At 42.3% G+C, this 27,149-nt stretch overlaps 1 protein-coding gene across 1 annotated transcript in view; it reads right to left on the reverse strand.

Annotated features, from left to right (window-relative positions):
- The window catches only part of PPTC7 (PTC7 protein phosphatase homolog), a 51,487-nt gene that overhangs the window by 17,468 nt on the left and 6,870 nt on the right, over positions 1 to 27,149 (reverse strand). The window contains exon 2 of the mRNA XM_025403342.1: positions 2,568 to 2,747. Within this exon, the coding sequence (XP_025259127.1) occupies positions 2,568 to 2,747 (180 nt within the window). The remainder of the gene's footprint in view (positions 1 to 2,567; positions 2,748 to 27,149) is intronic.

Below are 27,149 nucleotides of genomic sequence, written 5' to 3' on the forward strand. Positions count from 1 at the left end.
AAAAAAAAAAAAAAAAAAAGAAAGAAATGGTTACAGCTACCAGCTTGCCTTTTATATTGGAATTGCTTTGTAGGCTTTTTCGCAATTGCTGGATTAAAAAAAAAAATTACCTAACATCTTATAAAGTTGTCATGATTTACAATTATATCTAGCTGAAGTTCAGTAAAACTCAGCAGCCTGTCTTTGTCAAAATATGCTTGAGTTTCATTACCAACAGCCTAGAGATGTGTAGATTTTGTGAAAAAGAGGTATGTCAAACATGGTGATGAAAGATTACTTCAATGTGCCTTTTAGGAGAAAAAAGTAATCACAATATTCAATGCAAGAAAATATTATTTTCTCTAACATTAAATTTCAATATATTTTATTAATATCTCCCAGATACATGAGGGTGAACAGAAAGAAAGGGAAAGTAGAAATAGGAAAAAAGCACAGCAAAAACCAAAGCTTTTAAAGTGTAAAATCAGGATAGTTATGTGTTTTGTAACCGGTTATCTCAAGTCAAAGTAAATGATCGGGGGTCAGCAGAGCCACTCTTGAGAACATGCAGGAGGCAGGCCCCTGGAATCTGTGTCCAGGGGCTCTCTCTCCATTTAACATGTGAAGCAAGGAGATCAGAGGTTAAGTGGGTTGCCCAAAGTCACACAGCAAGTTGACAGAGATGTGCTAGAAATAGAATCTAGAATGTTTCACTGTGCCAGGCAAGCTCCAGATTGCATGTCCAAAACAGGGAATTCAGACAAAGCAGTATATACTGCAACTGCAAGACAAGATTCCTCCTCAGTTTGAAGGATAACAAGTTAGTTAATCACAGCACAAAGACAGAAGACAGCAGACTGATAAAAAGTACTCCTTACAAAGGACTTTAAACTGAAGGCAAATTCTACAACTGTGGTGATCTCCATTAACACTGAACAGGGGCTGACTTTTTTTTTTTTTTTTGAGACTGAGTCTTGCTTTGTTGCCCAGGCTACAGTGCAGTGGTGCGATCTCGGCTCACTGCAACTCCCCCAGGTTCACGCCATTCTCCTGCCTCAGCCTCTCAAGTAGCTGGGACTACAGGCGCCTGCCACCACACGGGCTAATTTTTTGTATTTTTAGTAGAGACAGGGTTTCACTGTGTTAGCCAGGATGGTCTCAATTTCCTGACCTTGTGATCCGCCAACTTCGGCCTCCCAAAGTGCTGGGATTACAGGTGTGAGCCACCGCGCCCGGCTAAATAGAGGCTGATTTTAAATGTCAATGGTGACTGGGAGGGAGGCTTTCTAGTAACTAGAAAGATGCTGGCAATGAGCAGAAATGTAATAATACCCTGAGAGTCTGCTTAGAAGGCTGGGTAAGTTCCCAGGAAACCATTTAACAAACAAATGTAGAGGCCTGGCCAAAGGATGCTCCATTAGCATACCAGATAAACAACCCCTAGATATTTGGTTTTAAGTTTTCTAATACAAGATTATCAGGGGTCTAATTTGTGCCAAGTTATTTCACCAACTAATCACCTGTTAGTGTGAGGTGACCAAACACAACTTGAACTCATTACAGGTAATGAACTGAATTTTGCAGGCCAGATCCTTTCTTTTCTTTCCTCTTGTTCTTCTTTCTTCTTTTACCAAGTTTTAGAATCCCTCAACAATACAGTTTTAACCTTTTATGTTTCTAAACTTGAAATATGTGGAATCTGTTAGGTGGAATTCTGCAATGTTCTCTCTTCCCTTCACAATATGTTCCTGAGTAGAGCATGCAGCTTTAAGTCATTTCTTTTCACAATGTATTTTTCTACAACAGACAGACTTTTAGGTTGTCCCCAGTTCTCTGCTATTATTGGCAACATATCTCTTGGTTCACATATTGTGCAAGAGTTTCTCTAGTCTAGGGTAAACACCTAGAAGTGCAATTGCTGCAGCATACTATGTGTTCATATTTAATACCAAATTGTTTTCCGAAGTGCTGTACCTATCCACATTCCCTCCAAACAGTAGTAAGTATTCTGATTAGTCTATAGTTTCTCGAGACTCTCTTTTTTTTTTTTTTTTTGGAGACAGGGTTTCGCTCTTGTTGTCCAGGTTGGAGTGCAATGGCGCCATCTCGGCTCACCGTAACCTCCACCTCCTGGGTTCAAGTGATTCTCCTGCCTCAGCCTCCCGAGTAGCTGGGATTACAGGCATGCGCCACCATGCCCGGTGAATTTTTGTATTTTTAGTAGAGACGGGTTTTCACCGAGTTAGCCAGATGGTCTCAATCTCCTGACCTCATGATTTGCCCTCCTTGGCCTCCCAAAGTGCTGGGATTACAGATGTGAACAACGTAGAGAGACAGGGTTTCTGTATGTTCGTTAGGCTGGTCTCGAACTCCCGACCTCAGGTGATCTGCCCGCCTCAGCCTCCCAAAGTGCTGGGATTACAGGCGTGAACCACTGCGCCCAGCGGTTAGCCTATAGTTTCTCTATCACACTCTGCTTAGTAGGAAGAGCCTCAGAAAAAAGCTGGTCTGATAAGTGATTTTCTTGGTTTTGTTTTTAACTATCTAGGGGGCTTCAACAGAGGAAAACACATAGGATATCCACTTACCGAGCAAAGGTACTTTATTTTGCAGCAACTCACAGTAGCTTGTGGTGAGAATTCCAATGGGATTACTAGGTACGAACCGTCCTTCTTTTACTAAACGTTCGCATGTCCGCATTAAAGTCCCTGAGAACTGAGACGGATCAACTCCATAGTCTCTCCAGCCTCCTACACCATCTGCAACCCCTGAAGAAAAAAAAATTACATTAAAAGAACAATCTTACCAACTTCTCAGGAATTCTTACCTCTGTTTTCTCCTAACAGTTAATTTCAGTACATGCTACTACATATATTTACTCCAAAATTCGTAATAAAAAGCACTCACGTTTAATGTATTCTACACTAACACTCCTAAGCCACATTCTCTACTTAGAATTTGGCCTTTCATATATTGATGAATAAACTTTTGAGCTACCACAGGGTGGCATTGCCTACCAGCCAAGAGTTCAATTTCAGCAGGATTAGCACCTGTGTATAGATGTATTTGTCATTAATACTTTGTTGTCTTTTATAAGAATGAAAATTGATTTTTAAACAAAGTGCTAGGCCGGGTGCGGTGGCTCAAGCCTGTAATCCCAGCACTTTGGGAGGCCGAGACGGGCGGATCACGAGGTCAGGAGATCGAGACCATCCTGGCTAACACGGTGAAACCCCGTCTCTACTAAAAAATACAAAAAACTAGCCGGGCGAGGTGGCGGGCGCCTGTAGTCCCAGCTACTCGGGAGGCTGAGGCAGGAAAATGGCGTGAACCCGGGAGGCGGAGCTTGCAGTGAGCTGAGATCCGGCCACAGCACTCCAGCCTGGGTGACAGAGCCAGACTCCGTCTCAAGAAAAAAAAAAACAACAAAGTGCTGATGCTAGTGATGATACAACTGAGTCAGAGATGGAGATCACAAAGAACATCAAAAGCAGCAAACATTGGTCAATCACTGGGAAATAAAGAACAAAATTGAGAACATATCCCATCCCCTCTCCTTCTACCCTGTAGAGGGCGATACTGTACAATACAATAGCCATTCCACACCTGGCTACTGAGCATCTGAAACGGGGGTAGCCAACTTGAGATGTGCCCCTCTAAGTATAAAACACACAGTGGGCCAGGCGCGGTGGCTCACACCTGTAATCCAGCACTTTGGGAGGCCAAGGAGGGCAAATCATGAGGTCAGGAGATTGAGACCATCCTGGCTAACTCGGTGAAAATCCGTCTCTACTAAAAATACGAAAAATTAGCTGGGCATGGTGGTGGGCGCCTGTAGTCCCAGCTACTTGGGAGGCTGAGGCAGGAAAATGGTGTGAACTTGGGAAGCCAAGCTTGCCGTGAGCCAACATTGCTCCACTTCACTCCAGCTTGGGCAATGGAGCGAGATTCCGTCTCAAAAACAAAAAACAAACAAACAAAACACAGTGGATTTTGAAAACTTAATATGAAAAAAAGTATAATCTCTTTGGGAGGCCAAGGCAGGTAGATTGTCTCAGGTCAGGAGATCGAGATCAGCCTGACCAACATGGTGAAACCCCGTCTTTACTAAAAATACAAAAAATTAGCCAAGTATGGTGGCAGGCACCTGTAATCCCAGCTACTTGGGAGGCTGAGGCTGGGGAATTGCTTGAACCTGGGAAGCGGAGGTTGCGATGAGCCGAGATCGCGCCATTGCATTCAAGCCTGGGCAACAAGAGTGAAACTCCGTTGCTCTGTCGCCAGGCTGGAGTGCAGTGGTGTGATCTCAGCTCAATGCAACCTCTCTGCCTCCCGGGTTCAAGGGATTCTCCTGCCTCAACGTCCCGAGTAGCTGGGACTACAGGTGCATGCCACCACACCTGGCTAATTTTTTTGTATTTGTAGTAGAGAAGGGGTTTCACCGTGTTAACCAGGATGGTCTCATCTCCTGACCTCATGATCTGCTGGCCACGGCCTCCCAAAGTGCTGGGATTACAGGTGTGAGCCACTGCACCCGTCCCCCCAAGACCTGCTTGGACAGCACAGTGAGTCCCTGACTCTACTAAAAATAAAAAAATTAGCCAGGCATAGTGGTGTGCACCTGTAATCCCAGCTACTCAGGAGGCTGAGGCAGGAGGATTGCTTGAGCCCACGTGGTTGGGGCTACAGTGAGCCATGATTACACCACTGTACTCCAGCGTGGGTGGACCAGCAAGACCTGGCCTCAAAAAATGAAACAGAAAAAGAAAGAATATTTTGGATATAAAGCACCAAAGAGAACGCATTATCAAGACTGAGCTCACCTTTCTTTATTTACCTATTTTTTTTTTTTGAGACAGAGTTTCGCTCTGTCACCCAGGCTGAAGGACAGTGGCATGATCTCAGCTCACGGCAACCTCTGCCTCCCAGGTTTAAGTGATTCTCCTGCTTCAGCCTCCCTAGCTGGGACTACAGGTGCTCGACACTACACCTAGCTTTTATTTTTAGCAGAGACAGGGTTTTGCCATGTTGGCCAGGCTGGTCTCAAACTCCTGACTTCAAGTGATCTGCCCACCTCGGCTTCCCAAGGTGCTGGGATTACAGGCATCAGCCACTGCATCCGGCCAAATTTCACCTTTTAAAAAATTAATTATTATTATTTTTAGAGACAGTGGCTTGCTCTGTTGTCCAGGTTGGAGTGTAGTGTTAGGATCACAGCTCATTGCAGTCTTGAACTCCCAGGCTTAAGTGATCCTCCTGCCTCAGCCTCCTGAGTAGCAAGGATTACAGGGTCGTGCCACCACACCTCGCTAGTTTTTGTTTGTCTGGCAATACAGAGACAGGATCTCACTATATTGCCCAGGCTGGTTCTGAACTCCTGGGCTCAACTGATCCTCCTGCCTTAGCCTCCCAAAGTGCTGAGATTACAGGCATAAGCCACCATGCCTGGCCTCTTTTTATTTTAATATGAATACTAAGAAATTTAAAATTACATATGTGGCTCACATTATATTTCTACTGGATAGTACTAGTATAGAGCTTTTCATAGGCCCAGAGAGTTGCTGATGAGTTTAGAGTCTGCTTAAAGCTCCTTTATCAAGAGGAAATTAGTGTTTAAGAAAGTCAATAAAATATCAAAGCCATCATACAATCTTCTACTCAAACTCTTGCAAAACACCAAGCTATTCTTTCCAACACTAAAACTAATTTCTATCTACTAAATTCAAAGACACTGAGAGAAAATGTCAAAAATATACATTATTAAGGCTTTAAATGGTCTTTCTGGAAGGATCCATAAGAAATATTAGCAATGGTTGCTTTAGAAATAAGAAACTGAAAATGATCCATGAACAAAATGGGAATTTTTGCCTTTTACTTCATACTATTCTGTATTAATTTTATTTTTATCATGAGCATGTATCACGATTTTTTAAAACAGGGATTTTATAATTTTTAAAACTTTCTGAGCATGAAACATCCTTCCCATATACACATTTATTTGTACATTCAACTTTAAGAATGTATTTGGTACAAAAGTAGCAGAGTGCCTATATACATATCCCTGAAAAAAGGGCTTAACATGAATTGGACACATGAAACTATTTCTCTGGGGATGGCAGTTGTCAAAAAGAAAGGCAACACACTGTGAAAAAGTAAGAGGAAACAGAATTGGAAGACATAAAGAAGGCGACAAATAGTTTATTACCATTGGGACAGCAACTTTCCCCACCTATGTGACCAACCAATAAGCCAAATTTCACGATGGGGCAATTCCAAACTAGCTAATTAAAGTAATAAAAAGTCTGGGATTGGTTTCAAAATATTTAAGGGGTTGAAGCAGGAGTGACAGAAGCACAGATGAAACAAGACTGGCCATGAATAGAAGCTGAATAAGAAGTACACCAATCTCTCTACTTTGATATATATTTGAAATTTTCCATAACACAACATTTAAATAATAACGATAACAAGTTTACGAAGAAAAAGGACCCTTTTGCCTGCTGTGTGGACAGCAAGAGTGGAAGGAGGACATTAAGAGATCCATTTCATAGTCCACTTTCATAGTCCACTCACAATCTGCTGGCAGTGTAGTTAAAGGTGTGCAGACATTTGGGATCCATGAAACAGAACACGTGGGTTGAGGGGTGAGGGTGAGGGAAAGAGAAGCAGCTGGGCTAACTAGGAATCTATCTTACAAGGAACAGCACATTTCACTGTTTTTCAAGGAGTTGTGAGGAGATTTGGGAAACTTTTTATATTAAGAGAATTTAAGATCATTTAAATAGGAACTTCTTTGGAGAAATTCTTATTTTACTAGGAGTAAGATTTCACCACAATTTAAAACACAACAATTTATGTTAAAATACAGAATATAACTATAAGCCTTGCAACACTATCTGATGAATCATTCATTCTTTTCAAACTACTGCCTGCTTCAGGGAAGAATTTCTTCTTAACTAGTCTCTGGTACAACTTCAATTAACTTTAACTACAAATTGGTTTCATCTGCAAATGCCCTTCACAAGAAAACCATTAAAATCTAAGATAACGTTTAGAGTTGATCCTTGATCCTCACACTCACTAAATAATCTGTCAGCAGGTTGAGTCTGACCTGACACAGCCCTTCAACATTAATCAGATTTCTCCCAGAATAGAGCGCAACCTTTTGGGCACCTGTTTGCTTTGTCACACAGGCAAAGGATGCCGAGCAAAACACCACTGACCAAATCTCTTTAGGGGAGACAGAAATTCAAAAAGCATATAAACTCTTCAATAAAGCTGTAGGGAAAAAAACCTTAATACAGTACATATATATAACTAAGTTATATGAGGGGAAGAGTTGTATTTGGGATAAGAATCAGACTAAAACTAGAATAACCTACATGTATATACGAAACCTAATTTTATTCATATTAGGTGGTTGTTTCTACACAGAAATTAGTATGTCCTCTACTGCAAAAGCTTCAGACTGCAAAGAGCAAGAACACACTTTAAACAGTGGAACTAATCCAGACATAAAGGGAAATTTCATTCAGAATACATTTCAAAGGTAAAGAAAACTAATTGTTAATTAAGATCCCAAAGATGTCAGGAATACAACTATCAAACAGCAAAGGATAAGAATAAGAATACCCTAAGAGCAAATAGAGGCCACACGTGGACCACCACATTGTGCACACTGCGCTAGGAAATAAGGGGGCTGAGAGAAAGCCGGTCTCTGAGAAGCTCCCCTGCTAGTGGGGAGCTAGACTTTTCACAGATAAATCAGACAAACGGCTCCCATAAACGCTGCTGCGGGAGGGTCAACAGCCAGTGGTTAGTGCTTACAGACGCGACGAGAATGGAGTACCTCATTAGTGCTTACGGACATGACAAGAATGGAGCACCTCAAGAACAGTGTCAGCCTGCTCTGAAAGTGGCATTCGGATAGTCCCTGGCGGGGGTCAGCCAGATTTCCGTGGCAGAGAAGGATAACAAGAAGAAGAGAAAGGCAGACAACTAGACACTGGGGCTTGGGTGAGCAGGGAGAAGCTGAAAAATGCAGAGCAGTAGCAAAAGTTGTAGAAAATCAAGAATGCCAGTCCAAGATTTCTTGAAGTTCTTTATGCTACTGACCTATGCTGTCTAACATGGGAGCCACTAGCCACGTGTGGCTATTGAGTCTAAAATGTCACTTGTTTGGATTGAGAAGTGCTTGCTATTAAGTGTAAAATACATTCTGGATTCCAAAAACTTAGTACCAACAAAAGAAAAACTAAAATCACTTAGTAATAGTTTTGTTTTCTTTTAAGAGATGGGGGTCTCACTCTAGCCCAGGCTGGAGTGGTGGCCTGATCATAGCTTACTGCAGTCTTGAACTCCTGGGCTCAAGTGTTCCTCCCATCTCAGCCTCCTTAGTAGCTGGGATTACAGACACACCCTGACACATATAGCATTTTTTTATTAAGTTTTTGTAGAAACAGGGTCTCACTATGTTGCCCAGGCTGGTCTCAAACTTCTGGGCTCAAGCAATCTCACACCTTGGCCTCTCAAAGTGCTGAGATTATGGGCATGAGCCACTGGATCTGGCCAAGTTTAATATATATATATAAGGCATAGTTAAGAGGTTAACAACGATAATAAAATAGAACAATTATAACAATATACTATAATAAATGTTGTGTGAATGTGGTCTCTGTCTATATTATTGTTATGTAATGTGGGTGTATTAGTCCATTCTCATGCTGCTATGAAGAAATACCTGAGACTAGGCAATTTATAAAGGAAGGAGGTTTAATTGATTCATAGTTCTGCATGGCTGGAAGAGGCCTCAGGAAACTTACAATCATGGCAGAAGGGGAAGCAAACACATCCTTCTTCACATGGCAGCAGGAGAGAGAAGTGCTGAGCAAAAGGGGAAAAGCCCCTTATAAAACCATCAGATCATATGAGAACTCACTATCACAACAGTAGATGGGGGCTTACGGGGATTATTATGGGAACTACAATTCAAGATGAAATCTGAGTGAGGACAATGCCAAAACACATCAATGGGTAACTGAAACCTCAAATAAGGGGGAACTACTGTTTCTGGATTTGGGGAATGAGAAAGTATCGATTAGATTATTCTACCGTTGGCAAGGGTGTGTAAATGCCTTTAAAAGACATTTAATTCTGTCTTGGGTATGTCGAACTTCAGGTGCCAGCAGGGCATCTTTGTGGAAATGTTGTGTATAAAGTGAGGAACTATGAGTTTGCAGCTGGGAAGGCAAGTTGGGGCCAGAAAATCTGAGAATTGATGCCTTAGTGGTGAATGAGACACTCAGGTAAGGTATCCAGTTTGTCAGAATGATATAATCTCTATGGAGGTAGAGAGAAGTGAAACTAAAAAGTAGGCTGAATTAATAACTAGAAAGGCCTTGAATGCCAAGATAAAGAGGTTGCACCAAATATAGAAGCTATTTCCTTTAATTCACTGTAATCATCTTATGTCTCCATTAATAACATTCCTTGAGCACACATCTAGCTTAAGTGTTTCCTTTGACCCAAAATCCAATTAAAATCACTATTAGATTATGATAATGGTTACATATCAGAAGTAGCTGAGCAAAAGACTGAGAAGAGACACAGAAAAATCCTTCAGTGCGTTTTTTTGTTTCTTTGTTTGTTTATGTTTTTTCAGACGGAGTCTCGCTCTGTTGCCCAGGCTGGAGTGCAGTGGTGTGATCTTGGCTCACTGTAACCTCTGCCTCCCAGGTTCAAGTGATTCTCCTGCCTCAGCCTTCCCAGTAGCTGGGACTACAGGCACGCACCACCACGCTCGGCTAATTTTTTGTATTTTTAGTAGAGACGGGGTTTCACCGTGTTGGCCAGGATGTTCTCGAACTCCTGACCTCGTGATCCGCCCACCTCAGCCTCCCAAAGTGCTGGGATTACAGTCATGAACCACCGTGCCCAGCCTAGTTTTATCTTTTCAATGGAAATGTCAGTTTTATGAAGCAAAATGAGCAATTAGAAAATAGTTTACAGTATTTATGTTTCTACAAAGTATTTTATTAGGTTTTCCATAGACTGATTTTTTTTCCCTTTTTCTTTTTTTAACAGCATCCTGCTCTGTCACCCAGGCTGGAGTGCAGTGGTGCAAACACAGCTCACTGTAACTTCGAACTCCTGAGCTCAAGGGATCCTCCCACTTCAGCCTCCAGAGTAGCTATGACTACAGGAATGCACCACCACAGACAACTCATTTTTTTTTTTAAATTTTTTGTAGAGATGCGGTCTCATTATGTTGCCCAGGCTGGTCTCAAACTCCTGGGCTCAAGTGATCCTCCTGCCTCAGTCTCCCAAAGTGCTGGGATTACAAGCACAAATCATCATGCCTGGTCTCACAGACTGATTTTCTATGGTTAAGAGTTAAAAAGGGAAGCAAAAAGAGTAATTCTGGGTGTCTGCCATCATTAAGTGTTTATAAGAAGAAAAAACTTTTTTTTTTTTTTTAAAGAAATGGGGTCTCAGGCCCAGCGTGGTGGTTCACGCCTCTAATCCCAGCACTTTGGGAGGCTGAAGTGGGCAGATCACTTGAGGTCACGAGTTCAAGACCAGCCTGTCCAACAAGGTGAAACCCCGTCTCTACTAAAAATACAACAATTAGCTGGGCGTGGTGGTGCGTGCCTGTAATCTCAGCTTTTTGGGATGCTGAGGCAGGAGAATCACTTGAAGGAGGTGGAGGTTGCAGTGAGCCAAGACTGCATCACTGTACTCCAGCCTGGGTGACAGAGCAAGCTGCTGCCTCAGGGGAAAAAAAAAAGATATGAGGTCTCACTCTGTCACCCAGACTGGAATGCAGTGGCGCAGTAATAGCTCACTGCAGCCTCGAACTCCTGAACTCAAGAGATTCTCCCATTTCAGCCTCCCGAATATCTGAGACTACAGGCATGTGCCACCATACCCAGCTATTTATTTTTTGTAGGGATGGGTCCTCGCCATGTTGCCCAGGGTGGTCTTGAACTCCTAGGCTCAAGTGATCCTCCTGCTTCGGCCTCCCAAAATGCTAGAATTACAGGAATGGGCCACTGAGCCCAGCCAAGAAGAAAATTCTTAAGCAATTTTCATTTTTCTAATTAACACGTTTTTGTCTTTGCCAAAATTGTATAACCATGCAAAATGGTAGTTATGACCAGGAGTGGTAGCTCATACCTGTAATCCCAGCATATTGGGAGGCTGAGGTAGGAGGATTGTTTGAGCTAAGGAGTTCGAGACCAGCCTGGGCAACATAGCAGAACCTGTCTCTACAAAAACATTTAAAAATCAGCCAGGGATGGTGGCACACACCTGTAGTTCCAGCTAAACAGGAGGCTGAGGGTGGGAGGATTGCTCGAGTCCAGGAGGTCAATGCTGCAATGAGCTGTGATCACTGCGATCACACTACCTGCACTTCAGCCTGAGCGACAGAGCAAGACCCTGTCTCCAAAAAAAAAAAAAAAAGGTAGTTATAACCAAATGATAGCTATCTTAAAAATCCTATCTTCCCAATTACACAGTCGCCTAACTGTGTATTGCAAAAGGCTCACTGTAAGAAAGACTTCTGAACTAGTCAAAATCAGCAAGAGCCTCTCGAGTACTGTCCTCCATTATCAGCCATCAGCATGATGTTGCAATTATTTTAAACCCTTCCTACTGCACTCATCTTCAGACTGACATGCAGTTACCTACAAAGTAAACGTTTTAAGAATAAATGCTAAATTTCAATTTTAACAAAAGCATCAATGAAGAACAACAATTTGATTTTGTTCACAAATGTATTTAATGTACACTCTGGCAGAATTTCAAATATTAAGTAGTACCCAAAGTTAACAGCTTTATTCCTTGCATCTTTCATGATCTCAAGCCATCTTACATCAAGCCTCACATTCCAAAGAAGCATACTGGCTCTACATGGATTGTCTTTCCATCAGTGAAACACATCTCCTGCCTACTAGGATGGGTACTTGATAGTGAATTGAAACTCTAGAGGAGAAACTGAGTAAGAATCTGGCAGGATCACAAGAGTTGAATAATAGAAGTATCAGGAGACCCTCTGTACTCTGAGGAATAAGGGTATCTGCTTTTACACTTTCTGCAGTAAGGGGCCATCTAATGAGAAAGGGGGCTAAGCAATATTTATTGCAGTATGACAGCCATCTTATTTTCAGATGCTGAGACTTTTCAAAGACTATAGTGTTCTCAGAGGCAACCTCATTTGTCTAAAGACATCACAGCATGAAGCACTATAACTGGAAAAAAAAATGAGATCAGAGTAGAAACTCAATTTCCTATCCAATGGAACAGATAACATTTATATCAACATTTCTTTTTCTTTTCTTTCTTTCTTTTTTGAGATGGAGTCTCACTCTGTGCCCAGGCTGGAGGGCAGTGGTGCAATCTCAGCTCACTGCAACCTCCGCCTCCCAGGTTCAAGCAACTCTCCTGCCTCAGCCTCCCCAGTAGCTGGTATTACAGGCACCCACCACCTTGCTTGGCCAATTTTTGTATTTGTATACAGACATGGGGTTTTGCCATGTTGGCCAGGCTGGTCTCAAACTCCTGACCTCAAGTGATTCCCCCCAACACAGCCTTGGGCTCCCAAAGTGCTGGGATTACAGGCGTGAACCACCACATCCAGCCTATATCAACATTTCTTAAGCCTAACTATTTGGGCACTCAAGAACGTTCCCAACGGGAAGCAGTGGCTCATGCCTGTAATCCCAGCACTGTGGGAGGCTGAGGCGGGCAGATCATTTGAGCTCAGAAGTTCGAGAGCAACCTAAGCAACATGGTAAAACCTCCGTCTCTACTAAAAAGACAAAAAATTAGCCAGGTATGGTGGCACACGCCTGTGGTCCCAGCTGCTTGGGGGACAGGGGCAGAAGGATCACTTGAGTCTGGGAGCTGTGATTGTGCCACCGTACTCGGGCCTGGGTAACACAGCAAGACCCACCTCAAAAAAACCCCCAAGAAAACAAAAAACAAAAAACACTCCCCTGTGATTCAGGACTGTGAAATGTATCTGCAAATAATTATCCCAAAGGGAGAGTCGCTTGAGCCCAGCAGGTTGAAGCTGCAGTGAGGTATCACTATGCCACCGCAATCCAGCCTGGGTGAAAGAGTGAGACACTGTCTCTATTTTAAAAATGAAAAAAATTGATCAGGTGTGGTGGCTCACACCTGTAATCCCAGCACTTTGGGAGGCCGAGGCAGGCGGATCATCTAACGTCGGGAGTTCGAGACCAGCCTGACAAACATAGTGAAACCCTGTCTCTACTAAAAATACAAAAATTAGCTGGGCGTGGTGGTGCATGCCTGTAATCCCAGCTACTCAGGAGGCTGAGGCAGGAGAATCACTAGAACCCAGGAGGCGGAGGTTCCGGTGAGCCGAGATTGCACCATTGCACTCCAGCCTGGGCAACAAGAGCAAAACTCCATCTCAAAAATTAAAAAAAAAAAAAGAAAAAAATTAGCCTGGCCTGGTGGCACATGCCTGTAGTCCCAGCTACTAGAAGGCTGAGGCAGGAGAATCGTTTGAACCCAGGAGGCGGAGGTTGCACAGGGAGCTGAGATCGCACCACAACACTCCAGCCTGGGCAACAGATTGAGACTCCGTCTCAAAAAAAAAAAAAAAAAAAATCCAAAATGAATGAAAAGCAGGATTACTGAAAAACTATATTCAACAAATATATTCTATCAAGTTATACATAAAAATGCCATTTGCTTTTTGACTAACAACAGTCCTTTCAGTTCTATGGAAGTAAAATTATATAGATTATGCTGCACTTCCTGTTTTAACAAGCAAGTGAAATACTCCCTTTGCAAGAAGTTTCTGGCCCAGTGCAGTGGCTCACACCTATAATCCCAGCACTTTGGGAGGCTGAGGTGAGCAGATCACTTGAGGTCAGAAGTTTGAGACCAGCCTGGCCAACATGGTGAAACTTCATCTTTACTAAAAATATACAAATGAACCAGGCATGGTGGCGCACGCCTATAATACCAGCTAGTTGGGTAACTAAGGCAGGAGAATTGCTGGAACCCAGGAAGCAGAGGTTGCAGTGAGCTGTGATCGAGCCACTGCACTCTAGCCTGGGTGACAGAGCGATATTCTGTCTCAAAAAAAGAAAAAAGAAAAGAAAAAAAAGAAGAAGAAAGATGTTTCTGGCCAGGTGCAGTGGCTCATGCCTATAATCCCAGCACTTTGGGAGGTCGAGGTGGGTGGATCACCTGAGGTCAGGAGTTCGAGACCAGCCTGGTCAACGTGGCAAAACCCTGTCTCTACTAAAAATACAAAAATTAGCTGGGCTTGGTAGTGGGCACCTGTAGTCTCAGCTACTTAGGAAACTGAGACAGAACCGCCTGAACCTGGGAGGCAGAGACTGCAGTGAGCAAAGATTGCGCCATTGCACTCCAGCCTGGGCAACAGGGTGAGTGAGACTACATCTCAAAAAAAAAAAAAAAAAAAGAAGAAGAAGAAGAAAAAAGAAGTTTCCATTCCACATTAATCACAATGAAATCTGTGTCTTTTGATTCTCCAGAGATCAAGACTACGTCAAGAACAAGATCTCTAAGCAGAAGTTAATTCAGAAGTGAAGGTAATGAAGCTCAAAGGATGGAAAGAAAGGTTCAACTCTGTAATAAAATGTGTGAAAACGGCCACATGAGGTGGCTTACGCCTGTAATCCCAGCTCTTTGGGAGGCTGAGGCAGGTGGATCAACCTGAGGTCAAGAGTTCAAGACCAGCCTGGCCAACATGGTGAAACCCCATTCCTACTAAAAATCAAAATTAGCCATGCATGGTAGCACATGTCTGTAATACCAGGTACTCAGGAGACTGAGGCAGTAGAATCACTTGAACCTGGGAGGTGGAAGTTGTGGTGAGCCAAGATCGCGCCATTGCACTCCAGTTAGGCAGCAAGAGCAAAATTCCATCTCAAAAAAAAAAAAGTGTGAAAATGGAAACTATAGGCAAAACTCAAATAACAAAATCAAAGCTGGAATAAGTGGTTCATTTTGTGTTTGAGAATTCCAAACAAAATAGTTAGCTATTCCTTGCTAGCTTAGTAAATATGAGACTACTTAAGAATTAATCAAATTAATGAGCCTCCACATACACTTACACCTATGTCTAGAATACTTCATTAACTAGAGAAGATAATTTCCAGACTATTCTGGGCAGTTGCCTTGTCTTAAAAAGCAGTGAAAGGCACTGACATGAAGATTAGGAAACGATTGTTTGAAGGCAAAGAAACTTAAGGTCAACCTTTTAAAAATAAAAATGTTCTTCCTTTAACTTCAATAATTCTGTATAAATACCAAACACTGAATGTGGAATTATCTATTCCGGTTCAACTGTGGCTTGGGGAACTTGTGCAACTTACAGACTTGGTATGAATCACTGGCCTGCCTTCCATAAGCTGCACAGTTGAAGGTTAAGTCACTGAAAAGGTCACTTCACTTCTTTCTGGCCTGCCACAGTATCTTCCTCAAATGCCAAATGCTGTTAGCAATGCTTTCTGGACAGGAGGAAGCAACAAACAAATCATCTGGGAGGTCATACTTATTGTAAGTTATGAACAGCAGAGGCAGGGCACTAAGTATGTTACAGAAGTAAGAGCCTCTATTAAAGCTGTGGCTTCAGTTTGTTTTCAGGTGTTAGAAAATGTCACATAATACCAAATAATTCAAAACTTAAGTAAGGAAGTAACAAGCAATCAAAGGTGAGCTATCTGTTATGTGCCTACTTGTACTGGCCCTTTAGGCCGGGGAGAAGGTTTTCCTTCTGTTTATAATTTACAAGATTAGATCTAGAATTCTTGTCAACCTGTTATTTATGACAAGCCATATATCCTTGACCTAACCCCAAAGAAGATACTATTTACCCACCGCTTTCTTCACCTTCTATAAAAATAAGGGCTGGCCTTGACTAAAATAGGCACCCTCTGGGAGAGGTCTATAGTCACATGTGGCCTGGCACAAATGTAACTTTTTTTTCCCCTTTAAATGAGTACATCATTCCTTTGAATAGCCTGCCAAGTGGAGAGCTGTCTCTTAACTTCTGAACACTAATTTTGTATACACACACACACACACACACACACACATATATATTTTTTTGAGACAGAGTTTCGCTTTTGTTGTCCAGGATGGAGTGCAATGGCGCAATCTCAGCTCACTGCAACCTCCACCTCCCGGGTTTAGGAGATTCTCCTGCCTCAGCCTCCTGAGTAGCTGGGATTATAGGCACCCATAACCATGCCCGGCTAATTTTTTGTATTTTTAGCAGAGATGGGGTTTCACCATCTTGGCCAGGCTGGTCTTGAACTCCTCACCTCAAGTGATCAGCCTTGGCCTCTCAAAGTGCTGGGATTACAGGCATGAGCCACCACGCCTGGCCCATACTTTCCAATTTTTTAGCAATGAGTAATAGTTTTATGGGAAGGATGACAAGAACTATTTATGTAAATCAGGTAAAAACTACATTCTACACTTACATTTAATATTAAAACTATCCAACACATTTTATTGGACATTTACTGTATGCAAGACACTACGATGAAAGGGAGCTAAAGGGATTTATATGTAATAAAATATTTCCTGCATATGGGAACTGAAAATGAAGTGATTTTGTCTGAGGAGGACAGTTCACGGAGATTCAAGATATATGACTACAATAAAGCAAAATATGCACCAATAAAAACAAAAGCAAAGAAGGTCAGATTATGCATAGCTGAAGGAATCAAACGGATTCATGAAGAAGTGTCTGAAATGAGCCTTGAAGGATAAAAGAAAACATGAGTTGTAGGAGAGGTTGACGAGACAGGCATTTTGAGCAACTCCCTAGGATTCTGACTTACGGGAATAAAGTACAAGTCATAGCAGGTGAGAGTTCTAAGAGCAGGGAAACTTGACCTCCAGGTCTATTACACTCATGCCAGGAACCTCTCACCATTAATCAGCGCAAACAATGCAGTGTAGAGCTTATGGCATTTAGGAGGTCCAAGGAAAGGCTGGCCTGAGGCTACCAAACTCAACAAGGCTTGTGAAGCTTTTGTTTTAACTAATAGTTAACAGTTGAGCAAAACCCCTTAATTAAAACAAAAGTAATAGCTAATAACTAAGTAGAATTCACAATCAGCCAAAATTACCTCTCTAAAAGAAAGTCTAAAATGATAATTTCTAACTGGAAAGGCAATGTGGGATACTGAGCAAGGACACAGGCTCTGGAGGCAGATCTGGGTTCAAACTCCAGCCCCAGAACAAGATGTGCTAAGCGTGGCCTTGAGCAGCTCTCTGAGCTTCAGTAGTTTCACCTGTGAATGGAGTCGTATCCTCAATTTCACAGGGCTGGTGTGAGGAACGAGGAGAACCTGTTCAGAACACCTGCCAGTGCTCCGCTCACAGCCAACATTCGGCAAGTGAGAGTTATGCCTATCTTTAAGAAAGGCCAGTGAGCAGCAAACAGACCAGCTTAGACTGCAGCAATCAGAAAACAGTCTTTGGCCCATGTTTGTAGGCTGCCAGCTCTACAAATACTAGTCTGTGGTCACAACCAAAAGACAATGCCCACTCAGAGATAATGCATAAAAGATGAGTAGTCCATTCAGCTCTTTCAGTCACACATCTACCACCATTCAATATTCCATTAAACATTCAACAGTAACATTTTCAAGTACTGAGAAATAAACGTATATTTGTCTCCAAAAATAACAAGGAAAAAAGGATTTACCTGCACTTTGAAAAGAATATTTTCCCCAGAAGGACTCTGAAGTAACCTTATTTAGCAAATATTTATTCAGAGCCTGCCGCCTCCTCTGTGTCAGGATTCCAACTCAAAGATTTCTCATTTTACATGGGAAATCCTAAAACTATGAGGAATACATACATGGGCCTAACCATTTTCTTTGTCACCACAATAATACCAGTGTCTTTATAGCGATCTTCCCTTCTCTTTTCTTCCTCTGTATATTGTGAGCCCCCAGAGGGCTGAGTCGCACAACCGTCACTTCATCCCCATTGGCTGGCCTAGTACCTGGCCCAATGATTCCCCACCCTTGCCGCATACTGAGATTACCTATGGAACCCCAGCCCTACTCCCTGAGTTGGTGTGGCCAGGGTGGGCCTAGGCCTCTCAGCACAGGTTATTCTAATGAGAATTAGCAGTCCAGCTGGATAGAAGCATTCCACAAGCCTGATGGTTCTGCTTGTAAATTGCCTCTTGTACCAAACAATGCCATTTTCTGTTCCCAAACTTGATCCTTCCTTTTTGCATTTCCCACCCTAATTAACGGCAGCCCAGCTACCCATACTTCTAGGCTTAGAAACCCTAAGGCATCTTCCAAGTGCAAAACCTCTAAATCAATTTCCACTCCTCTTTCTTTCATCTGCTGACCAATTATCACCAAGTCTACAATGAGTCTGAAGCTCTACTACTTCTCACTGCCCTAGGTAAAGCCCTTTCTAGCTCCGACTATTTCAGTAGCTTCGTAACTGGTCTTTTGCCTTCAGTTCTCCCATTACACCCTCTGTATCGATTTGTTTTTTTACAACATCGCAATGTCCATGTTACTTCTCTAGTCAAATACCTTCCATGTATATATATTTATTTGCTTGTATATGTAAAATATTCTTTAGGAGGATACACAGAAACTAGTAACTCTGGTTGCCTCTTGAGAGGACTTTGTAGCTTGGAGACAAGGGTGGTGAGACTTCACTGTGCACTCTTTTGAATTCTGAATACCTTTTAAATTCTCTGCCATTTGAATGTGCTGCCTCTTCAAAAGCAAAGACCTCTTCTATAGCTTCCTCCCCACCTACCCCCCCAAAAAACAAACAAAACCAAACAAAAAAACCACCCAATTCCTTAACATGACAATTTAGTCTCAGTCTATTTTCTAACATCAATTCTCAACACTGCCCCCTATGCGGACCCTACCAGCCATGAAACAGCTACAGTTTTGGGGATCTACTTTGCCTTTGCTGAGCCCTCAATCTGGAGCATCCCCATTCTTCTCATTTGCCTCAGCTTACTGAAAAACCCGTCTCTTAAGTCCTGACGCTGTGTCCCTACAACTTCATACGTATTTTATTTTTATTTTTATTTTTTGAGATGGAGTCTCACTCTGTAGCCCAGGCCGGAGTGCAGTGCCGCAATCTCGGTCACTGCAAGCTCTGCCTCCCGGGTTCACGCCATTCTCCTGCCTCAGCCTCCCCAGTAGCTGGGACTACGGGCGCCTGCCACCACGTCCGGCTAATTTTTTTGTATTTTTAGTAAAGACGGGGTTTCACCGTGTTAGCCAGGATGGTCTGGATCTCCTGACCTGGTGATCCACCCGCCTCGGCCTCCCAAAGTGCTGGGATTATAGGCACGAGCCACCGCGCCCGGCCCTCATGCGTATTCTTTCACACCAGTCCTGTGCATGTTTGCCTTCCCCACAGGACTATGAAACATCAGGGTTGAAGTCTGTTTTGTTCATTAGTCTTTAAAACACCTGTCAGGAACTAATAGGAAGCAACCAATAAACAATGAATTCAGCTGACCACACATGAAAAGTTAGAACACCAATCATCTGGTATACACACTTTTAGCCAAAAACTCCAAAGGGATTGAACCTGGTAATGGATCCTAGCGTTTCACAAGGTGTCATTCCCTGGGTCAGAACTCGCTACAAGATGTTCCTCTAACAGGCCATTCAAAGAGAAGGCTGCCAGGCAAGGTGGCTCAACTACTTGGGAGGCTCAACTACTTGGGAGGCTGAGGCAGAAGGATGGCTTCAGTTCAGGTCGAGGCTGCAGTGCACTACAACTGCACCTGTGTAGAGAAAAGCTAATGTACTCCAGCCTGGACAATACAGCAAGACCCTATACTCCCCCCCTGTCCCCCCCCCCACCCAAAAAAAAGCCAGGCATGGTGGCTCACACCTGTAATCCCAGCACTTTGGGTGGCCAAGGTGGACAGATCACTTGAGGTCAGGAGATCAAGACCAGCCTGGCCAACATGGTGAAACCCCATCTCTACTAAAAATACAAAAAATAGCCGGGCATGGTGGCGGGTGCCTGTAATCCCAGCTACATGGGAGGCTGAGGCAGGAGAACTGCTTGAACCCAGGAGGTGGAGGTTGCAGTGAGTGGAGATCACACCACTGTACTCCAGCCTGGGTGACAGAGTGAGACTCCGTCTCAAAAAATAAAAATAAAAAAAGACAAAGAGAGGACTGAGCTGATGGAAAGAGCATTAAAGAAAAGTCTGGAGATAACACTGCTCCCAACTTTCTTTGCCACTAACTGGACCTAAGATACTGGTCAAATCGTTTCACTAAGATTTAGTTTCCTCATCTGTGAAATGAGGGGCAGGAAGACACAGTCTCTCTAGAGTCCTTTTCTTGGATCCAAGACTGTGGGACTTTTAAGTCACACTGCAGGAAAAAAGAGCCAGTTTAACAAACTCTTTATAAACAAAGGTTATCAAATAGGGCTATCCTGTCTTCATTCAGTTAGGAAAAGAAAACAAAACAAATAGGGCTATACTTTGCATTTCACATACAATATTACATTTACTGTATGGACTAGTTTTGAAACAAAGGCTCCATTTCAGGCTTCCCAATTTATCGTCTCTTGTCCTTATTGCACTGCCACATGTATATTTCCAGTGAAGTTTCAAAAATGATTTAGAGAGTGGAAACACTGCCCCTTGTCCCTTCACTTTAGTTTTAAACACCTAACTAAAATGTTGGCAAAGTTTCTCTTTTTTAAGCCACTAACAAACACCTCAACCACTTTTCAATTTGAAATTCCAATAAAAGAATAAAAGATGGTCAAGCATAAAATCCTGGAACAACAACAACAACAAACAAGATGGTTATAAATTAGTATTAATTGACTTCACTGAAGTCAAATGATCTATAAATATGCATGTATAGAATTGTGCAGTAATTATTGCTGCTCACCTCTAACTGTGCCTAATTTATAAATTAAACTTTATCACAGGTATGTATGTATGTATGTATGTATAGGAAAAAACATAGCCTATATAGGGTTTGATACTAAACAGTTTCAGGCATCCAGAAAACACACTAACCCTGTTATTCAAAGATCATTGAGGGTTTGGTGAATTGTGTATTTTAATAAGAAAAAAATGACAGGATCAAAATGGCCTCTCAAAACCAAGAGAAATGGATTTCTAACAACAATGCATACATAAGGCATCCTTATTTAGACTTTCTCATTTCATTGAAACACTAATGATTTCACCACCAATTAGTGGTCAACCTAGAGGCCATAGACAGTTTTCTAGCTCTTATGGAAACAGCTTAAATCTTATTTTCTTGCCCCAAACCGCTACTATTCAAACATAGCAGATGTGAAAACGGAAGGACTTTTTGTTTGCCTCATTTGTTGCCCAGCCAACCTTTTGCATTTACCTCAAATGACAGCATAGACTAATTTTGATAGTTCAAAAAACTTGCTAGGTAGCAGCATCCTTGAAAGATAACGTGGCTGGGTGCAGTGGCTCACCTCACACCTGTAATCTCAGAACTTTGGGAGGCCAAGGCAGGCAGATCATGAGGTCAGGAGTTCAAGACCAGCCTAGCCAACATAGTGAAATCCCATCTCTACTAAGAATACAAAAATTAGCCGGATGTGGTGGCATGTGCCTGTAGTCCCAGCTACTAGGGAGGCTGAGGCGGGAGAATCGCTTGAACTGGGAGGCGGAGGTTGCAGTGAGCTGAGACCACGTCACTACACTCCTGCCTGGGTGACAGAGTGAGTCTCCTTCTCAAAAAAAAAAAAAAAAAAAGACAAAGATAACAATGTACAGAGTAGTCCAAAAAGAAACAAATTCCCTTTCTTTTCAAAATACTTTGTTAATGAGTACCAGAACAGTGCAAAAATGTGTTGGAATTCGCCAAGTAAAAATAGTACTGGGCCCTTCAGCAGAAAGCACTCCTTACAGCAAGTCACTTTCGTAGACTCTGGCAAAGTTTTTGCAGTCATTTTGTAGTCCTTAGGATTCACACCAACAATTCAATCCATTCTAGAACAGTTCATCAACTCTAAACTTATTCATCTCGAAAACCACTATTTGGGAACCTAGTAAATTCATAAATTCTTAAGTGAGACAGACTCAAGATCCACAATAAGCTTGCTGATGAGAGCAATTTCACAGCAGCTGGGAAAGTAATATATAACCTTTCTGGGGGACCTATGGTAATCTTTTTATTTATTTATTTATTTATTTATTTATTTATTTATTGGGACCAGTTTTGCTCTGTCGCCCACGCTGGAGCACAGTGGCGTGATCTCGGCTCACGGCAACCTCCACCTCCTGGGTTCAAGCAATTCTCCTGCCTCAACCTCCTGAGTAGTTGGGATTACAGGCGACTGCCACTACGCCCAGCTAATTTTTGTATTTTCAGTAGAGACGGGTTTTTACCATGTTGGCCAGGCTGCTCTCAAACTCTCGACCTCCAGGGATCTGCGTGCTTTGGCCTCCCAAAGTGTTGGGATTATAGGCGTAAACCACCATGCCTGGCCCTATGGTCATCTTTATCAAAGGCCTTGCAAATGCTCATAGGCTTTGACCCAGGAACTCCTCTTCAAGGAATTTACCCTGAGGAAATATTCGGATGTAAAGAGATACTCATTCTAGTGTTATTTATAACAGAAAATTGGAAACAACCTAAATAACCACAAATAGAGGACTGGTTTAGTAACTGATAGGCTATAAATGCAGGAGAATATGATGCAGTTATGCTTACCAGTATGGAAACATGCACTCCAACATGCTTTTGGAGTCATACACTATTACAAACTCCATTTGCATACTCTTGCAACTTTTTAAGCTTTACAGAGTAGAATGCATATTAATCTAATGTGTATTCTATGTTATTTAATAACATGTATACAATTATATACACAAAGGCTAGAGGGAACCACAATGACTATAGCTTACTATAGCTGAGTTATGAATTACAGGTGTTTTATGTGGTACTTCTCTGAAGACGTGTTACTTTTATAAGCACTAAACAGCCATTATTTAAAAAGCACTACACAGGCCGGGCACAGTGGCTCACACCTGTAATCCCAGCACTTTGGGAGGCCGAGGCGGGCAGATTACTTGAGATTAGGAGTTCAAGACCAGCCTGACCAACACAGAGAAACCCTGTCTCTACTAAAAATGCAAAATTAGCCGGGTGTGGTGGCACATGCCTGTAATCCCAGCTACTCAGGAGGATGAGGCAGGAGAATTGCTTAAACCCAGGAGGCGGAGATTGCGCCACTGCATTCAAGCCTGGGCAACAAGAGCAAAACTCTGTCTCTAAATGAATAAATAAATAAAGGCACTATACAGGCTGGCACGTGGTTCATGCCTTAAATCCCAGCACTCTGAGAAGCTGAGGTGGGAGGATCGCTGGAGCCCAGGAATTTGAGACCAGACTGGGCAACACAGAGAGACTCTGTCTCCACAATAATTAAAAAATAAATAAATAAATAAATAAAAATAAAAGCATTAGACATGCAAGCAAGAGACCTAGGTTCAAGTCCCAATATAATACTAACTATACTCCATTATTTGATGTGTCAATTTTATAGATGAGGAAACAGATTCAGATTAAGTGGAGATAAGAGCAGCAGCTTTGTAGTTACAAAGATTAAATAAGGTAAAATATAAACGCTTTTGCAACTTCTAAGGCACTATATAAAGCACTAGAAGGATGGGAGAATCATGTTTTGTGTTAGATATCAAACAACTGGCTTAGAAGAAAAAAGAATGAAGCATTTTTACTCCTTAAAGAAAAGCTTCTATCCTTCCCCATCCCCCAATCCTCAATCCCCAATCCTGTTGGGGATTTTTCCTGTTGGAGATTTTATTCAAAAATATTTAGCACATCTTTTCTTCTTTAAAAACTTTAAACTAAATTGAAAGAGCTGTGCCAGTTGTCAATTCAAGTTGAAATGAATAATAAGTCGTGTGTTAGCCTAATGCCCTCTGCAATAGGTCAGCTTTTACAAAAAGTCTTGATTTATGACATGCAATTTTGTGAACTGTTAGGAAACAAATTATTTTAGTTCTCAGGGAAATAGAAAACTCCCTATCAGATTATTATTATTATTATTATTATTATTCTTTTTTTTTTTTTTTTTTGAGACAGAGTCTCGCTCTGTCCCCCAGGCTGGAGTGCAGTGGCGCGATCTCGGCTCACTGCAAGCTCCGCCTCCCGGGTTCACGCCATTCTCCTGCCTCAGCCTCCCGAGTAGCTGGGACTACAGGTGCCCACAACCGCGCCCGGCTAATTTTTTGTATTTTTAGTAGAGACGGGGTTTCACCGTGGTCTCGATCTCCTGACCTTGTGATCCGCCCGCCTCGGCCTCCCAAAGTGCTGGGATTACAGGCGTGAGCCACCACGCCCGGCAATTATTATTATTCTTGAGACAGAGACTGGCTCTGTCATCCAGGTTGGAGTGCAGTGGCACGATCTCGGCCCACTGCAACCTCTGCTTCCAGAGTTCAAGTGATTCTCATGTCTCAGCCTCCCTAGTAGCTGGGATTACAGGTGCATGCCACCATGCCGGTTTTTGTTTTTTTTGTTTTTTTTTTAAACTTTTAGTGGAGACGGGGTTTCGCCATGTTGGCTAGGCTGGTCTTGAACTTCTGACCTCAAATGATCCACCTGCCTTGGCCTCCCAAAGTTCTGGGATTATAGGTCGTGACCCACCGCACCTGGCCCCTATCAGATTTTTAAAATATATGACAACTCCCAAACAAGACAGACTCATAAATTTTGTTGCTAACAACAAAAATTAGGATCCAGGACATCACTTCTTAAAAAGAGACCAAAAGTTAACATCTAAGTTTGAAAGGCAAGCTCACATTATTTTTAATAAACTAAAACTTGGCCGGGCGCGGTGGCTCAAGCCTGTAATCTCAGCACTTTGGGAGGCCGAGATGGGCGGATCACGAGGTCAGGAGATCGAGACCATCCTGGCTAACCCCGTGAAACCCCGTCTCTACTAAAAAATACAAAAAACTAGCCAGGAGAGGTGGCGGGCGCCTGTAGTCCCAGCTACTCGGGAGGCTGAGCCAGGAGAATGGCGTAAACCTGGGAGGCGGAGCTTACAGTGAGCTGAGATCCGGCCACTGCACTCCAGCCTGGGCGACAGAGTGAGACTCTGTCTCAAAAAAAATAAAAAATAAAAAATAAACTAAAACTTCCAGTTTGAAAAGTCAAATTTCTTTAGAAATAAAATACTGCTAACTTACTTTTGCAAAGCATTTTCCTAAAACTTCTGAACCTAAAGCCCCAGGCAAGACCTCTCTCTAAAAGGCATGGGAACATAAAATGAATTTGACATTTAGCTTGAACTTAACTTTAGCATTTGAGCAACTCAAAGGACATGGTTGTAGGGCACATTCTAACCTGGTGTAGTGCTTCTGGTGTCATACACTAGTACAAACTCCATTTGGATACTGTTGCAACCATTCAGGTTATGTATTGCCCAGTTTCATAAAGCAGTGCTAAAGTTCAGGGTACAGCCTCCTCCCATCCAGGAACCCCACCTCAAAAAAAAAAAAAAAAAAAAAGAAACCTCCACAACAGCTTCCATCTGTAATCTACCTTCTGCTACAATTTAAAACCTCCTTTAAAAAGGCACTTATAAAAAGTAAACAGTTATGCTTCTAAAATTCAATTACTTGCACTACAGAAAGATTCAACCAGAATCCTTTGAAGAGATTAAGAAATTGAGAGATAAACTGTAAGTTAGGAAAATTTTAAACTAAGCTAGAAAAATCTCAAAACAGTTGTGAAGAAAGGAAAAGTAGCTCTGAAGCTATAACAAATGAGGAAATGACTTCAAAAATAAAGGTACCTTATAAGTACCTTATAAAAACTGCAATACACCTATATAGCAAAATGAGAAAAATATCAAGGAACAGAGGTTTAAAAAGCAAACAGCAAACCTCTATCCATCAACCCTGTAATCTTACGTATTACAGAATGAAAGAACACTCAGAATAGTCAGAAAGCCACTAGTCAGTGGCTTCCTAAACCCTGCTATTTCATTAGTCCTAGACGGCTCTTTTACTAAACCCAGTCACACTTCCTTATTAATATTCCACAATTCTCTTGGAAGCACACAGCTCATTATGAAATCAGGCATATTTAAAACACCGACTGATCTTAGAATTTATATATTTGATTACTGCAATTTTAAAAATATTTTTGCTTATATAAAGTAATTATATGTATATTAATACCATATAACTACATAAAAAAAGAGCTATATTTCTCACAAAGTTAAACAAGGTTACAATATGACCCAGCAATTCTACTCCTACGTATATATCCCCTCAAATTAAAAACATATGTCCATACAAAAGCTTGTACACAAATGTGCTTAGTACTATTCACAGCAGCCCAAAGTGGAAACAATTCAGTGGCCCCATCAACAGATGAATGGATCAACAAAATGTGGTATATTCATACAATGGAACATTATTCAGTCATAAAAAGGGAGGAAGTACTGACACATGCTCCAACATGGATCAACTCTGAAAACATGCTAAGGGAAAACATGCTAAGGGAAAGGCCACATATTACATGATCCATTTGTATGAAATGTCTCAAACACAAATCCACAGACAGAATCTAGTTTCTGTTGCCAGGGACTGGGGGATGGGGAGTGACTGCTAATGGATAGGGGGTTTCTTGGGGGGTGATGAAAAACATTCTGGAACTAGATAGTGGCAGCGGCTGTACAACTCTGTGAATGTAAAAACTACTGAACTGTACACTTTAAAAGGATACATGCTATGGAATGTGAATTATACATATCAGTTTTTAAAAATTCACTCAAGGGGCCGGGCGCGGTGGCTCAAGCCTGTAATCCCAGCACTTTGGGAGGCCGAGGCGGGCGGATCACGAGGTCAGGAGATCGAGACCATCCTGGCTAACATGGTGAAACCCCGTCTCTACTAAAAATACAAAAAACTAGCCGGGCGTGGTGGCGGGCGCCTGTAGTCCCAGCTACTCGGAGGCTGAGGCAGGAGAATGGCCTGAACCTGGGAGGCGGAGCCTGCAGTGAGCCGAGATCGCGCCACTGCACTCCAGCCTGGGTGACACAGCGCGAGACTCCGTCTCAAAAAAAAAAAAAAAAAAAAAAAAAAA

Source organism: Theropithecus gelada, chromosome 11 (assembly GCF_003255815.1).
Source record: "Theropithecus gelada isolate Dixy chromosome 11, Tgel_1.0, whole genome shotgun sequence".
Classification (NCBI taxonomy): domain Eukaryota; kingdom Metazoa; phylum Chordata; class Mammalia; order Primates; family Cercopithecidae; genus Theropithecus; species Theropithecus gelada.